The following is a 16,892-nucleotide window of genomic DNA, read 5'->3' on the forward strand; positions in this document are numbered from 1 at the left end:
TCCCTTCTCCCCTCAAGGCTTCCCACAACAAATAATGCAGAAAAGCCACACTACAAGATCAGAGCCAAGTGGCTGCTGTTGTCACCAAAGACGTGTGTGATAGGAGAGATCACCTACAATGGTGGCCCCAGGCACATTGCCCATGGTAGTGGTTCCCTTCTCTGATCCCCACCACTGGTCAGGGGTCTCTGCCTTGGGACCTGAGCTCCCCGACGCTTCGCCCAGCACCCTCTGTGAGTGGGTGACGCCAGCCTGCCACAGACCAAACTCTTCTGTGCATGTCTAGGCCAGAGCCAGAGGAGAACTCAGAGCAATTGGCTTTGCCAAACAGTTTTCCAGCCGCACAGTGGCTTTTCCTTAATTTAGAGAAGCTGCCTCTCCCTGCTTAGGTGAGCTGGCTCCTCTTGGTTGGGGGTCCTTGGCCTCCCCGGACACCTGCTTAATGCAAGGAGCCCTGGCACCCCAGGGAGGAGCTGGTTCCAGTCTGGTTTCCCCATCTCCTGCCACCTCTGCTAGGCTGCCACCCCCATGCAGAACAAGACCACCCGAGGCTGCTTTATGAGTTGGGACCGGAAGGAGCCTTTTCCACTCACACCTCATCCATCAGAAAGCGCTAGAGCCCAGAGAGGAAGTAAGTGGGGAGTGCAAGTCCCTCTGCGTTCTCTGAGCCAGAAAATACCATGTTTCCCAGCTCACAAACAGCCACTGCTTCTGGGGCGGGCCTCTCAGGTTGAAGGTATGGCCTGCTCTGGCCATGGAGAAGGGAATGGGGGAAGAAGGTCCTGCAAGGCCCCCTGTGTCATGGGGCTCTCAAGGCAAGAACAGGATGGAGCTGGGAGACACCCCAGCTGTCCAGATGAGAACCAGATGGCCTAGAGAGAGTTCAGCTGTGGCCACAGCTGGGAGCCAGGGCAGAAGCTTAAGACACAGTGGTAGGCCGATGGATTCACCAGACAATCCATCAGCAGTTGGGGATTTTCTTGGAAAATGCAATTGATCCTTAGTCTGCATTGCCTTCCCCCCATTTCCTGAACACCTGCTATGCACAGGCTTCATGCTAGGCTCAGTAGGAAGAGCAACAAACCAGATTTGCACACCCTGGTTGGTGAGGCATGCCTGGTGGCTCAAAATAACTAAGCCAAGACAGCTTAAGTGTCCTTGAGCAGAGAGGAGCCTCATGGCCTAAAGCTGGGTGCTCCAGGAGGACTCCCTGGAGTAGGCACAACTAGAGTAGAGTCTTGAAGGAAGGGAGACACAGGCTGCAGGAGTCACAGAAATCCAGGGGGACTGTAAGTTACAGACCGACTACCCAGGAAATACCAGTCTTTTCCTCGCACAGGCGTTTGGACAGGTAACTCCCCCAGCATGGCTGAAATGGGTATGGGATGGGCGTGACATAACAACAGCCAGGAAGGTAGAGAGAACCCACTGCCTCTCCAGATCATTCCCCTTCCCCTGCAGAGCATCAGCGAGGGCCGCATATTAGACTCTGAGAGCTCATTGACTTGCCCAAGGTCACCCAACCAGGAAATGGCAGAAGCGGGAGTAGGACCCAGGTCCAACTGACCCCAGGGTCCACTCCCTCAACTTCTCTGCTCCAGGCCTTGCTCCTGGTCACACAGCCCCAGACTGTGCAGGGTCAGAGACGGGGATCATTGTCTCCATCTCATGTAGGAGGAGGCTGAGGGGCAGAGACAGGACTCGCAGGCCCAAGGCCACTCAGCTAGTGGGTGGTGGAGCCAGGGCCAGCACAGGGTACTCCATCACCACAAGCTTTCTTGAAGGTGGCCTCCCTGGGAGCAGCTGGGTCCCCAAAAGGAAGTACAGCAAACCAAGGATACTTCCTATGCTACCTCATTAACCGTGGTGGGAGGCACCTACTGCAAGCCAAGGTATTCCCTGCCCCCAACAGGCACAACCCTTGGAAAGCTCTCTCACCTCTCACCCATGTGCCCTGTGCCCAGGGGAGCTGGGCTGGGGCTGGGGAGAGGCAGGTGGGCCCACAGCTCTTCTGCCTGAAGACCTGGCTTGCTAGGAGGCCCACTGCACAAGGCAAAGCATCAAAACCAAACTGTACCTTTCGTCCCGGAGGTCCTGGATTCCCGGAGAACCCAGGCAAGCCCATGTCACCCTGGAAGACACAGATAAGGTGGATGAGGCAGGAAAACGGGAGCAGAGACACTCTGCTACACTCTACAAATTGGAATGGTAACTTCCAATGGCTGGTTGTTTCCAAATGAGATTCATAGAGAAGTAGAGGCCTCAGAGGAGACTTGGGGGCTGCCCAGCAAGAAGAGTGAGTGGTGTACCCAGCCCCCTCCCCACTCAACTCAGCGGCTCCATCTGATCTATTTTACATACTGGGCTTCAGCAGAAGACACCACTTGAAGAATGGGTTCCGATACTAAAACCATGTTTGAAAACTATGCTCCAGAGGACGTGTGCCTTATCAGTCCCATATCAATCAGCCATCTCTCCCCTGCAGTCCTGAGACACCTTCCATTGCTGGGCATGACACTGGCCAAGCAGGGGGCATTTCTGCCACCACCCCAAGACCTGAGAACAGGCCACACAGGAGCAGGAGAGAAGTCTGGGCTCCTGGGTGCTGATCTCATTTTGCCACTTATCAGCTGCATGACCTCCAGGAAGCCACCCCTGCCTGGGCCTCCGTTTTCTCATCTGTAAGCTGGGCCCATCTGCCCTGGCTCATGGGGTTATGATGGGGGTCAAGTGGTAGTATACGGGAACACTTTCCTGGGACCCTGGGTCACCCAGTAAATATGTGCTAAGTGCAAACACCTAGCAGTGAGGATGTGAAGAAATAAGCCACTCGTGTCTAGGGGAAATCAAAGAAAGCAGCCAATTCTAGGTGCCTTTAAGCACAGGAGGCTGGGCTGAGAAGCAGTGTTCAATCCATCAGGATGGCTCTGGGGCTGTGTCCAGAAGGAAGTCAGGCAGACCTGGGCATTGCTTCCAGGGTGTGTGTGCCTGGAAGACTGACACACTGGACAATCTCATCTGGAGTTCTGGGCTCCCCTCTTCCCATCTGTCCTGCACTCTCTCCAAGTCCCTTGCTCAGTTTATGGGGTGGATGCTTCAGAGATGGATGAAGGCCTTTAGCCAAAGTGTTTTTCCTTCTGCAGGCAAACCTGGTTTCATAGCCCTTCAGAGTTAGGGAGCCCTGAATCTCTAGCCTCCTAGAAATCCACAGACCCGTCTGCTGGAGTTAACCTCAGCAAAGGCTTTGAGTGTCGATTGGAAGCTTCCTGGCCATGTGCTACCAAGAAACTTCTGGATGCCCACAGTCACCTAGCAGGCCCCGCAGAAAGCCATGCAGGACATTAGGCAAAAGGACATTCACCAAGGGTGTATCCATAGGAGAAATCTTTTGTCAGTTTTGTTGGTTGCACTCTGGAAAGAAAGTGGCTGGAAATAACCTTGGGTGGGTTTGGTGTTGGGAAAGGCTAAAGGACTTCAAGGAAAAAACCAAACCATACCCTGACCCTTCTAGATGTTCCCACCTCCCTGCCTTTGCCATGCATGGCCTCTGCCAGGACAGCTAGCTGCAAAGTGTGGCAATTTCACTATTGTCCACTCCCCTCTTCCCTGAGAACTGGGGTCCCTGGAAACCTACCTTTGCCCCATCGTGGGCCTTTCCTGGTGAGAGCCCTGGGTCCCCTTTCTGTCCCTGAAACAAAAACAATTCCACTTTGGCCACCAAGTCATCTAGAAAGGATGTCTGTCTCCCCACAAACTCTGCTCAAAGCCCTGCTCCCTTGCTTAAACGCCTTCCCATCCATCCTCCCACTCACACACCTCCAGAGGGTCTTCTCCAATTCCACTACTCCCCTGCTCTAACACCTTCCACAGCTTCCCCTGACTGCATGGTGACAAAGTCCAAATTCCTCCTTCTGCTATCCCAAGTCTTCTGTAATCCAGCCGGTCCCAGGCACCCTATCTAGACTCTGCTCTCCTTTCAGCAGCCAAACCCACAGAGAGGGTCCCTCTGCTCTATCCTCAAACCACAGCCCACGCTCCAGCCATGTCCCACACTGTCCTGCCACCAGGCTGTTGCTCAGGCAGTCACCCACACCTAGAAACCCTTTCTCCAATTATCATTAGCCAAGCCACAAACATTCTTCAGTTCACAGCTGGAACGCGTCCTCCACATCCTACTTGTAGAGCTCTGCGTCCATCCTCCAGGTGACCAGTCTCTGCCCATGCACGTGGCCAGCACTGTCCCCTGGCTTGTTCCCCTGGAGCTCTCAGGGGTTTCTGAGAGACATGCCCAAGAGGCATGTCAATACTTTTTGATTTTCCAGAATGTTGATATCCATCTCATTGGTCTCTACATGAGGTTCAATGCACGAACAGCCACTTACAGGTGTGTGTGGCCCTTCACAGTTGGCACTAAACCTCACCTCTCTAGATTCCTACAGTCTAGTGAGGCAAAGGAAGCATTATTCCTCTCATAATATATTTGGGAAAACTGAGGCTAGGAGAAGGAAAGGGACTGTCTAGGGCCTCAAGATGAGGCATTGGCAGGGCTGAGATTATAACCCTGACTGGTGACTCCCAGACCTGCGTTCCGGGATGCCCTGGCTCCTGCTGAGTTAGAATAGGCAGTAACTTGAGGAGAAACTGACAAGCAGTGAGTCCCCAGTCAGAGGCAAGCACTCTTTGTGCCTAGCATAGGGGACAGTCCCTGTCGCACAGATCCTGGCTCCTGAGAGCATGGGGCTCAGGGAAAGGGCCCACAGGTTCACCAGCTGCGTCTCTCACGGGGTGCTCCTGGCTGCGGCTCCTCTCCTTTGGCCAAACCTGATCAGATGACTCAGGAAACAGCCCTGTGGAAAGTCAGTCCACCCTGTGTCACCTTCTAAGAGCTCTTAATCTTTGTCCCCATTCCTATCCCACCTTGAGCCCTCTCCCCTCCCTGCCCCAGCTAGGCCCAGAGTCAGAAGTCCTGGACCTGCCAGATTCACAGTGGGACCTCAAGCAAGTCACTGCACCTTCCCGAGCTCAGCCCCCTCACCTTTAAAGTGGGGACCACACATGCGCACACACACGCACACACACACACAAACACACACACACACACACAAACACACGCAAGCTTCCCAGGTTTCCAGGCAAGGAGCCAGTGGGATAATGGTCGTGACACGTGAGAGGGGTGGTTTGGGCAACTTTAATTAATTCCCACTCAGTTCTTTTCTTCGTTAGAACTCAAGATTTTCCAAATCCTGACTCGGTCACCCTCCACCAGATATCACTGCATTCTGAACTAGAAAGTGCCTCCAGAAGGGAAAGGAATGAGCTTTTGCTGCTCACCAACTATGCGCAGACACTGAGCTAGCCCCACTCTGTGCACCAACTCCTTCAGTCCTCATAGCACCGATTTGTTCCAAGGAAGGACAAAGGTGGGTTCAGAGAAGGCCAAGTCCCAGCCTGGGCTGGCCTTCCCTGGCAGGGAAGAGACAAAGGCTGAGTCTGTCCCCAGGCTAGGTCTGACTTCAAAGCCCCATTTGCAAATGGGAGGCCTGGGTGCTTCTCCCACACTCCGCCTCCCCCCAGGTACCCCAGGCTGAAGGTCCCCAGAACTCCAACTCTGTCCACCTGGGCCCCTCCAGGTCACATCTTCTGCAGAACCTCACCTCTGGGATTCACCTTGCACTGCAGCTGCTCCTCCCGGACACCCTCCCACCCTGGGCTGTTCAGAAGCCCAGCTCAATGCCTTTTATGTCCATGGTACAAGGCCAGGCCTAGGGCTACCGAGGATTCCAACGGCCAAAAAAGGACAGCAGCTCTTTCTCAGCCAGCCTGTGCCCACCTCGATCTGCAGCTGATAGAGAAGCTGGGCTTAACAAGCTTTCAGGGCTGGGCCTTCATGTATCCTATTCTGTCATCTTACAAAAAAGGAAACTGAGACCCAAAATGATGACTTGTTCCCTTGCCCAAGGTCCTTACCCAGGGCATTTTAGTTATTTATGGATTTCTCTCTGCATTCTCAGCAGCCAGCACAGTGCTCGAGATGCAATGCCTGCCCGAGTCTGATACCTACAAGTACAGATGCTACAAGCCAAATCTCAAGATGAACAGAAGACAGGGAATGCCATGGTGGGGAACAGACACACTCATGTCCATGATGGACAAATCAGAGAGACCAGTGATGATGATAAGCATTAATATTTACTGTGTGCTCTTCTAAGCCCTGGACACATATTAACTCAATCCTCCAAATCCATAAGTTGGCAACGATCTCTATCGTTTACAGAAAAGGAAGCTAAGGCACAGCAGGAATAAGTAACTTGTCCAAGGTCATACACTTAGAAAGTAGGATTTAGTCATTCTATTACAAAGATACATGCATGTATATATTCATTGCAGCACTATTTACAATAGCAAAGACATGGAATCAACCTAAATGCCCATCAACAATACACTGGATAAAGAAAATTTGGTATATATACATCACGGAATACTATGCAGCCATAAAAAGGAATGAGATCATGTCCTTTGCAGGGACATGGATGAAGAAGCCATTATCCTAAGCAAACTAATGCAGGAACAGAAAACCAAATACTGCCTGCTCTCACTCATAAGTGGGAGCTGAACAATGAGAATACAAGGACGCGTGGGGATGAACAACATATGCTGGGCCTGTCGGTGGCAGGGGAGTAGGGGTAGGGAGAGCATTAGGAAAATTAGTTAATGCATGCTGTGCTTAATACCTAGGTGATGGGTTGATAGGTGCAACAAACCACCATGGCACGTTTCCCTATGTAACAAACCTACACATCCTGCACATGTGGCCCAAAACTTGAAATAAAAATTAAAAATTAAAAAAAAGAAAGTGGGATTTAGGTTCTTGCAGTCTGGTTCCAGAGCCTGAACTCTTTACATTTTGATATACTGCAGATGAAAAACTACAATCCGGTGGTAAGTGGAGGACAGGAAGAAGTTGGAGAGAACTTCACCCAGACAGAGGTAAATGCTTGAAGGGAGTTACAGCTAAGTTGAGGCTGGAAAAAGACAAGGAGGAACCAGATGAATTGGCAGCTCAAGGGATGCTCAAGGTACACTTAGACAGGTGAAGGTATGACTTCTGGGATAGAGCACACTGTATGTCTTCCCAGCCAGGCTCCTGTAAATCTTCCAATAAGAAATATAAGTTATATACAAAGTCTAACTAACCATTTACACCTTCATAGAAACAAGAATCTTGTTGCCAGACCAGCTCTCCAGCCAATGAGCTTGTGTGACCACGACAGAGCCTGTGTGACCTTGAGCAAGCCACTTTCCCTCTCTGTATGTGAAATGGCAGACTCTGCCTGGATTAGTTAACAGAGCCATGTGGTACTAGAAGACAGATGGGAGCCTTAAGTGCCAAGAACATAGCAGGAATGGGAACTATGGTGAACACCTTTCCTGCAGGTAGGGTTGGGAAATAGAACAGAAGGCTTGGGTGGCTGAGGCCCAGAGATGGGGTGAGATAAGGGATGAATAAATCACAAAAGATTTGGAAATTCTGGCCAGGCATGGTGGCTCATGCCTGTAATCCCAACATTTTAAGAGGCCAAAGAAGGAGGATCACTTGAGCCCAGGAGTTCTAGACCAGCCTGGGCAACAAAGTGAGCCCCTGTCTCTACAAAAGCAAAAAATTTAGCTGGGTGTGGTGGTGCACACCTGTAGTCCCAGCTACTTGGGAGGCTGGGTGGGAGGACTGCTGGAGTCTGGGAGGTCAAGGCTGCAGTGAGCTATGATAGCACCACTGCACTCCAGCCTGGATGACAGACCAAGACCCTCTCAAACAAACAAATAAATGAATAAATATTGAGAAATTCTGAGCTGGAAGCCTTCTATATATGTCATCCTTGGTCTTAGTACCTGGCACAGGGCCTGGCCCAGAGAAGTCAACATAAAATGTTTCACAAATGAGCAAATGAGTGAAGAGAGTCTAAGAGACAATGGTAGGGATAGGAATGGGTCAAATCTGGCTCCAGCCCCAGAACTTTCTCTGAATTTTCACTAGGCCTCTCACTATCACTACGACTATTTTCATGGGTCTAGAAGTTCTGGACAATGCAATAAGGCAGGAAAAATAAATAAGAACTACTAACCTTTGAGGAAAATGAGACAACAATATGTTCTTTTCTGAAAATGATGTGCATGCCTATCTATAAAATCCAGGAGAACCGACTGAAATACTAATAGAATTAATAAGGTGATTCAGCAAGGGGATGGTTATAAACACAAAAAGTAAAAAAATATTTAAAAAAATCAATAGTTATTTTCACTAGATTAGAGCTATCTAGAAAATATAATGGGGAAAATATTCCATTCAGGACAGCAAAAAAATATAAAATTTCTAAGTATAAACCTAATAAGAAATGTGCAGGGTTTATGTAATAAAACCATTAAAGGTTACTAAGAGACATTGTAAAAATTCAACCAAATAGGAAGACATGCCATGTTGTTAGATAGAAAAACGTAATATTTTAAAGATGGTAATTCTTCACAAATTAATATATGTATCTAATTACAATTCCAGTAAAAATCCCAAGCATTTTTTCAAGGAAGTTATTAAGATAGGCATAAAGTTCATCTGATAGAATAAATAGCCAGAAATGTTTTAAATGAAGAGAAGAAGGAGGATGCATAGTATAAAGATAGTAAATGTCATATAATTGGTATTTTACTAGCATAAAAATAAATAAACAATGAAACATAATACAATGGCTTGTATTAGACCCTTGTCTATCATAGAGTAAACAGTGGAGGAAAGATGGTTTAACAAGTGGTTAACTATCGGAGGAAAAATAACACTGGAGCCCAACTTCATTTCCACCACCCCCATTAAGATGAATTCCAGATGGTTTAAATTTTTTAAGAGCTACAAATGATATTATGAAATGACAAGGAATATAAATGAATACCTATCTGATCTTAAGATGGGAAAAATATTTCTACGTATAAAAGCAAAATAAAGAACCACAGATTTTATAGATCAATAGAGCCCTCCTGAGATTATCTGACATATTATTTTTTTAAAGGATAACATTTCTATTTGTGAAAATCATCATGAATACTCTTAAGAAGCAAACAACAAACTAGACAATATTTGTAAGGTGAACGAAGCCTTAATAACCTCAAAATAATGTTTACAAACCAATAACAAATGACAACATCCCAACCTCCCAAAATAAAGCAACTCATAAGTGGTGAAGTACCAATGGAAGAGATTTAAGAAAAATATACATCTCATAGATGATCAATGAAGTGAAAATGATAATAAATTATCTTCTTTTAAAAATATCTTCCTTTAATGCTAGCAGCAGCATAAATCAGTTTAACCTTTCTAGAAGGCAATTGCTAATAAAATAACAGCTAAGCACTCATATGTCTCTCATGTGCAAGGCATATTATAAATCATTTTTATTTATGTGTATGTATGCATGTGTATGTATATACAAATATATCTTGGTATATGTCTTGATATGTGTCTACATATACATATATAAATACACATACATGCGTGCACATACACACACACATAGTTTAATCCTCAGAACAATCCTATGAGGTATGAACTATGATCATCCTTGTTTTACAGAAGTGGAACCTGAGGCCCTCCAAGTTTTAAGTAACTTGCCCAAAGTCATACAACCAGCAGGTGTATGAGAGGTGGGAGATGAGACTTGAATCTGGAGGCAGGGCTTAGACTTGGGACCAAATTGAGGACTAGCTAAAACAGGCATTAGGTAGAATCACCTCTCAGGTGACAACCTGAAAGTTACTGCCCCTTTCCATGGCAATGACCTGATGACCTGGAAGTTACCACTCCTTTTCTAGAAATTTCTGCATACTCTGCCTCTTAATTTGCATATAATTTGCATATAATTAAAGGCAGGCATAAATATGACTGCAGAATTGCCTCTGAACTGTTACTGTCAGCACACTGCCTATGGGGTAGCCCTGCTCTGCCTGAGCAGTCACGGAGCTGTACTGCCACATCAATAAAGCTGTTTTCTTCTACCACCAGCTGGCTCTTGAATTCTTTCCTGAGTGAAGCCAAGAACACTCCCAGGCTAATCCCCAATTTGGGGCTTGTCTGCCCTGCATCAGTAGAGCCAGGTTTCAAACTCGGGCACACTGACTCCTGAGACCATATTAGCAATTCTATTTTTGATGAACTTATCCTAATGAAATAATTGGAGATATTCTAACATTTATATACAGTAATGTTAATCAAGATAATGTTTGTATATTAATTTAAAGTGGAACTGATTTTTCTTACAAAAGGAGTAAGTTATATAAAGCATGGGATATTAGTGTTGATAGAATGCCATGGAGCCATTAAATCATATGTGATGGATGCCAACTTGCTAACACAGGAGAATGTTCACAATAATTGTTAGGTGAGGAAGGCCGGATACCCAGCCACTACAAAGTAGATCCACACTCACATATGTGACACACACTGGGAAGACCAGAGAGCTGTGGAGCTGAGGGCTAGATTGCCGCCTCGAGGTCAGACAGTTGAGGGTTTGAATGCTTGCTCTGCCACTTACTAGAAATGTGACCCTGGGCAAGTTACTTAGTGTCTTGGACCTATTCCCTCATCTGTAAAATGGGGGTAATAATACCTGCCCTGCAAAGTACATAAAGCTCTTGGCTGGGGCCTGGCCCAAAGGTTGCTCAAAATGCTCTCAGAGCTTATTACTGGGCAGAACCACTACAGGTAGCTCACTTTCTTCTTGATATCTTCTGGACTTCTCCACATTTTCCTTGGGTGGCTGAGGCCCAGAGAGGGGCTGAGACAAATGAGCACTAAATCACAAAGGATTAAACTATTCTGGGCTGGAAGGCCCCTGTATACTCCATCTCTGATCTCAAGTGCCCAGCACAGGGCCTGGCCCAGAGGAAGAAACATTAGAGGAAGAGGAAAGGTAAAGCTCACACCAGCTCTGCCAGCAGCCACCTGGGCTATGGAGCCTGCCCTCTGCTGACCACTTCTCCTTCCCAGTATCCGAGGGCCATAGTCATCCTAGCTAGTTCACTGCAGACCAAGTGGACCAGACCAGAGACAAGGTGGTTGGCTGCCCAAGAGTGGAAACAGGAGCCTCATGGCCCAGTGCAGGGAGCACTGGTGGGGAGCACTAGCTTCCCTATCCAGAAGGAGACCCCCACCTCTGCCCTAGAGCTCCTCATTTGCACCAAGGACCTGCATCCCACCTGACTCCACCATGGTCCAGCATCAGCACCCTGCCCCAGGGCAGCTCCAGCCCTCCATCTGGCCACCAGCCAAGCTCTGCTTCTCAAATGGCCTAAATGGTGTTTGCAGACCTCATCCGGTCATGTCAATTCTGCTGAAATCCTTTCCAGGTCTTCCAGCTGTTCTTTGGATAAAGTTCAAAAATCGTACCACCAACTACCAGGCCTGTTGCCCTCGCCAGCCTCCTCCAGCCCCTTTGCCTTGTCATCCACTATACTTCAGACCTTGGTTCAACCTTCCTGCCCTCTGAGAAGGTGTCCCTCACCTCCCGGACTAGATCAATCCCCATATCGTGGGGTCTCTGAGCACCCTGGGCCTCTCACGTGGAGCCCTAGAGACCTAATCATGGTGTAAGTCTGCATTTGTCAATATGGTTGGCTTGTTTTTCTTTCTCACTCACCTCTACACTCCCCAAGGGCAGGGACCATGCCTGCCTGTGTCCCTGGTAGCCCCAGTGCCTCACACATGCTGACAACTGCCCCTTCTGCAGCACCTGCCAAGGGTCAGCACCGCTCTAAGCGGAAACATATCCTCTCAGGGTCCTAGCTTCTCTGCCTCGTTCTCAAAGTCCTGGATCCAACTCTGTGCTGGAGCTGACGAGCTCCCTTCCCTGCTGGACTGGAACATAGGATATGTGGGTAGATGGCAGATGGGCAAAGCCTTGGGCTCTGGAGGAGGAAGATGGGGTGTGGCCTGGCTCTGGCTTGTGCCAGCTGTGACACCCTGACAAAGCTCCTTCTGGCAGGCAAACCCAAGGATCTGAAATACTGTCCCCCGACTGCCCAGCCGTGATCTAGGCAAGGTCCCTTGGCCCCCTGAACTTTCACTCTTCTGCACCCTGAGGAGGGATAAGGTCCCTCACCTCTGCTTTCTCTCTTTCTTGGTCTTCCTCAAACCACCCATCTCTCCCACCCTTGAGTCTAGCAGAGGGATCGTTTTCCCACAAGGCCATAGGCACCTGAAGGTGGAGATGCACTGAAGGGATGACTGCATGGGGCTGATCCAGTTCTGTGCCCCCAGGGCAAGCCCTGCCGGTGTGACTGATTCATCTGTCAACAGCCTGTAGTGGGTGCTCAATACACATTTGTTGACTGAAGGAGGATGAATGGATGTGTGGCCCCAGACACCATGCTGGAAGAGGAGGGGACAGCACAGGCCTTGGGGGAGACCAGCCCTACAGTCCCACCAGGTCACCTTCCATCCCAAAGGGGATCTGCTGAACAGTGAGGGCCCCAGGACCCTCTTCCCAGGGTCCCACCCATTCATGCAGACACACAGCTTTCTCAGCCAATCTCAGCCAAGTAATTGCTTTCATCCCGGGAGGGCCTCTGCTTTAACCTTGTCTTGCCCATGCCACAGATCAGCCTAGGGCCCTGACCCAGTTACCTGGGCTTCCCACCAGCCTGCACTGGGGCCACCTCTGTTTACCCTTGGCCTCAGGGCCAAGTGTCCAGGCAAAGGGCATGACATTTCCCCCTGGCATTTTATGCAAGTCCCAATGAGAGAAGCAGCCTCTGATTCCAGTGTATTTTATAGAACCCACACCCTTATCTGTTATACACAGATGCAAATGGGAGTCCTTCCATGAGGCCCTGAGTCCATGGTTCCCAGCTCCATGTGGTGGCAGGAGAACTCACTTGCTAGGGAGCCTCAGTGGCCACACTCAAAGATGTGTTCAAAATGCGAGGAGAAACAGCTGGCAGGCCCTCCTCCTACCATGGCACATATGTTAGCAAGATTGGGGTGGGCTACCATGGGCCTGGCACTGAGGTTCCACAGTGCTCTGAGCAGGGCCAGCAGAAGGAGCTGATGGAGCATCTGCTACCACAGGAGCAGGGAGTGAGTCTGGGGTGGGAGGAGACAGGCTCCACTGGTCCCAGAGCAGGCCAGGAAGGAGCAAGCCTGGCCATTCAAGACAGCTGCTGATGCTCGGCATCTTGATGTGCCCATGGCCTCTGCAAAGCAGAAGTCTCCAAATGAGTTCCTGCCTCTCTGCCTGACCCACGGGGGCAGGCTCCGCTGCCATTTACTAGATAATGTATTAATCGACCCGTGCCTCAGTTTCCCCATCTGTAAATGGGTACAGTATCTCCACCCATCTCTTTAGGTCTTTGTGGGGATCAAATGAGACAAGGCACATTAAATGCATGCACAGCGCCTGGCACACAGGAAGCGTTCAGTATATGGCTGTTATTATCATCAGTGCTCGCCCTGTGAAAGCCCAGAGTATCTCCAGGCAGCTGCTAAGCACTGGACACCTGAGGCCTCCACTGCCTGCCTTCCAAAAAGGAACCCAGCCCAGCCCTGGATGTGGAGTCACAGATCTAGAGGGGCTGAGGCCAGTGCTCCTGCACTCTGCTCTGCCCCAAGACTCTGGCACCACAGATCCATATGCCCAGGGCTACCACGTGAGACCTCTGTCCAAAGCTCCCAGACAAGCTGATGGGCCAGAAGGAGCCCTACTCCATAAGTCAGGAGAGATGGGCTTTAGAGGCTGCTCAGCAGCTCACTGTACGTGGCCTGGAGCCAATCAGTTAAGGGCTTTCCTTAAGCCATTCAACATTTGCAGCTGGGTTATCAAAGAATGACCCGGGACCTGGCCCAACCAAAGCATGGGGGTGCTCTTCACCTGGTTACCCCACAGATGACACAGGCTGAGCTGGGAGGCCCCTGAGTCAGGATCCCGTCTGCCCTCCACAGCTCCTCAGGCACAGGCACTGTTCTCTTAGCTTCGGGGACTTTAGCATCTTCCTTCTCCTCCTCCTATCTCTCCAGCCGTTCCACAAGCTTTCTTTTCCCATGACCTAAACGTTGCTGGCTCCGGCACTCCTCTTGGTGCGCTGAGTTTCTCACTTCCAATGCAGTGCCCCAACAACCTTGCCCTCTGCCAGAGCTCCAGGAACAGACTGAAGAGCTCGGCAACTGGGGTTCCCATATCATCAAAGCATCAGCCACTAAGGTCGCATTAAAAGTGAATTCAAGTATTCCAAGAAGACTCCCCGGGGGAGGTGGCATTTCTGCGCCAGCCTCCCCCTGGCTCTGTCTCCAGCTCAGAGCAATCCTGAGTTCCAGAATATCTGTCCATGAATGATCACTTGACCGGGCTACATGTTCCTACATGCAACATCATCTTAGTCCTCCTCCCGGGACCCAGTTCAGTCCCCAAGGCTAACATCAGGGCGGTAAAAACTGTCTGGTGTTTGTAACTGTCTCTCACCTTGCACCCACCACCATCCTTTCCACCCTACCTCCTCCCACACCCCTAAAGTTGGTCCGGACTAGCCTTCTTTCTCCCCCTTATCACCCCTGGTCTCCCGGCCTTGACTCTGGTTCCCCACCCCTCATTCATCCTCCTCATGGCATCCAGTGAGCTTTCTAAAACGTGATCTTTCCACATCCCTCCCCAGGATGCATCTTACAACCCAGTAAGCCTTATGTTCTTAGCCTGACCTCCAAGGCCAGCCTTCCTTATTTAGCAAGAAATCACCTCTCTGCCCACTCCCCTGAAGGCTCTGGGTTCCAACTGCCCGACTCCCCCAAGTCTCTCCCAGCCGGAAGCACTGTGTCTCCAGACCAGGCACAGGGCCCAGCCCTGGAAAGGGGCCCAGAGGGTGCCCCTGGCTTGGGCGGGAATCCCCCTCAGTGCCCCTGAAGCCCTCCCACCAGGCACCCCTGGGAAGCACTGCAAACATGGCTCTAATCCCAGCACCCACTCCATGGCCACATCTCTAGCAAATACTCACTTTGGCTCCAGGAGGGCCGGGGAGACCTGGATTTCCATAAGGCCCAGGAGGACCCTGAAAGAGAAAAGAAACAAAAACAAAAAAAGGTGACAAAAAACAGGGGCCATCTCGCCTCTGATTGCAATGCCTGGCACCTTCCCTCCACCCACTGGTTTATTATCTTCTCCCCAAGCCAAGCCCTAGCAACACTGTCATGGCCACTCAGCCTAGTTTTGGGAGCATCCCCTCCACGCCTGGCCCGGTGGGAAGCACATCCCATGTGCCATCTCATTTGATCCTGTTAACCTGGAAGGTAGGTGGTGTTGTTATTACTATTTTGAAGACGAGGAGGCTGATGTTCACAGAGGTTCATAATTGTCTCAGATCACCCAGCTGCTAAGAGGCAGAGCTGGACCTTGACCTTGGAGCACAAGTCCTTCACCCCTAAATTTTACTGCTTCTCCACACTTTCTCAGCCTGGACCTGTCAGCCCTTCCCAGCTTCTTCAGGCTCAAACCACACTTAGCTACGCCCTTCCCTCCCACGTATCTGGTACTTTCTCTCCTCATTGCCTTTGCCCATGCTGTTCCCTCATCTGGCAGCATCTTTTCTCATCCATCTCCTCTGCTTGAAACCTGATCCATCCTTCAGGCCTGGCTCAAAGTGCCATCTCCTCCAGGGAACCCTCTAGGGCTCCTCCAGCCTCAAGTGGACTTTTTTTTTAGAGGCAGGGTCTTGCTCTGTCACCTAGGCTAGAGTGCAGTGGTATGATCATGGCTCACTGCAGCCTCAAACTCCTGGGCTCAAGAGATCCTCCCACCTTAGCCTCCTGAGTAGTTGGGACTCCAAGCATGGGACACTATACTTGGCTAATTTTTCTTCTTCTTATTTTTTTTTTTTTTGGTAGAGATGGAGTCTTGCTATGTTGCCTAGGCTGGTCTCGAACTCCTGGCCTGAAGCAATCCTCCTGCCTTGGCCTCCTGAAGTGCTGGGACTATAGGCATGAGGCACGGCATCTGGCCCCAACTGGACTTTTGTATGAGTCTTTGGAGTTGAGAGCTCAAGAAGGATGCATTTGACCTCTTGTGAACAAAGGTGCACCCCTCCTGTGGCTACAACACGTGATCAGACCCTTAGACACCTGCAAGCTCCAAGCTTTCAAGGTCTTCCAGAGACCACAGAGCACCCGGGAACACTGGACCCAGAGAGTCCAGGAGGCTTGATCAAGGTCATACAGCAGATCTGTGGCCAAGTGAGATCAGGGTCCAGGGCCTGGTGGCTTCAAGTCCAGAGTTTACTCATGGCACTGGATTTTCCCAGGCCACATCCAAGTTCCCCGATAACAGCTGGGTCCTGTTATGTCCACTTTCTCCAGCAGGGTCCCTGGCCTAGAGTCTTCCAGCACAGTAATATAAATAGAGCCCTAAGAGTCAGGTAATACTTGAGGGCTTTTGTCTAGCAGGAATAATCTGGGGCATAGGAGGTGAGGAGAGGCACCCCCAAGGGTCCAGTGGTCCTCCCAACCCCACCAGCCTCTAGGCATACTGCCCTCGTCCCTGTCTCTCTTGATTCATCGGGCTAACTGTGTGTAAACTGCTTTCTTCTTCTCTCTCTGAGGCCAGCTCCCCAGCTGCAGCCTGTCACATTCCAACCAAGGCACCTCCCTCTTCCTCTCTTCCTTGATGCCTGAACTGGGACCCTCCCCTTCTCCGAACGCACTGGGAAGGAACACTGTCCAGAGCACACTGAGCCTGGGGAGTTTCTCAGTGCCACTTGTGACCCTCCTTCCAAAATAATCAGCCCTCTTGCCCTCCCCTGCAGTCCACCAAACACTGTCTCCTGGCACCTGACAGAACCTGGAAGCATCGAGACCGAGTCCCAGTTCTGAGCCCCAC

The 16,892-nt window shown here is 50.0% G+C and overlaps 1 protein-coding gene across 8 annotated transcripts in view; it reads right to left on the reverse strand.

Moving 5' to 3' along the window:
• Window positions 1-16,892, reverse strand: part of COL27A1 (collagen type XXVII alpha 1 chain) — a 158,221-nt gene that overhangs the window by 115,894 nt on the left and 25,435 nt on the right. For 5 of the 8 annotated variants that reach the window (XM_055271342.2, XM_063636822.1, XM_063636823.1 and 2 more), the window contains exons 5-7: window positions 15,019-15,072; window positions 3,635-3,688; window positions 2,078-2,131 (exon numbers count right to left, since the gene is read on the reverse strand). In XM_055271342.2, coding sequence (XP_055127317.1) covers window positions 2,078-2,131; window positions 3,635-3,688; window positions 15,019-15,072 — 162 coding nt within the window. The remainder of the gene's footprint in view (window positions 1-2,077; window positions 2,132-3,634; window positions 3,689-15,018; window positions 15,073-16,892) is intronic. The other 3 variants (XM_055271344.2, XM_055271343.2, XM_063636824.1) reach the window with 2 other exon arrangements.

Source organism: Symphalangus syndactylus, chromosome 3 (assembly GCF_028878055.3).
Source record: "Symphalangus syndactylus isolate Jambi chromosome 3, NHGRI_mSymSyn1-v2.1_pri, whole genome shotgun sequence".
In the NCBI taxonomy this organism is placed as follows: domain Eukaryota; kingdom Metazoa; phylum Chordata; class Mammalia; order Primates; family Hylobatidae; genus Symphalangus; species Symphalangus syndactylus.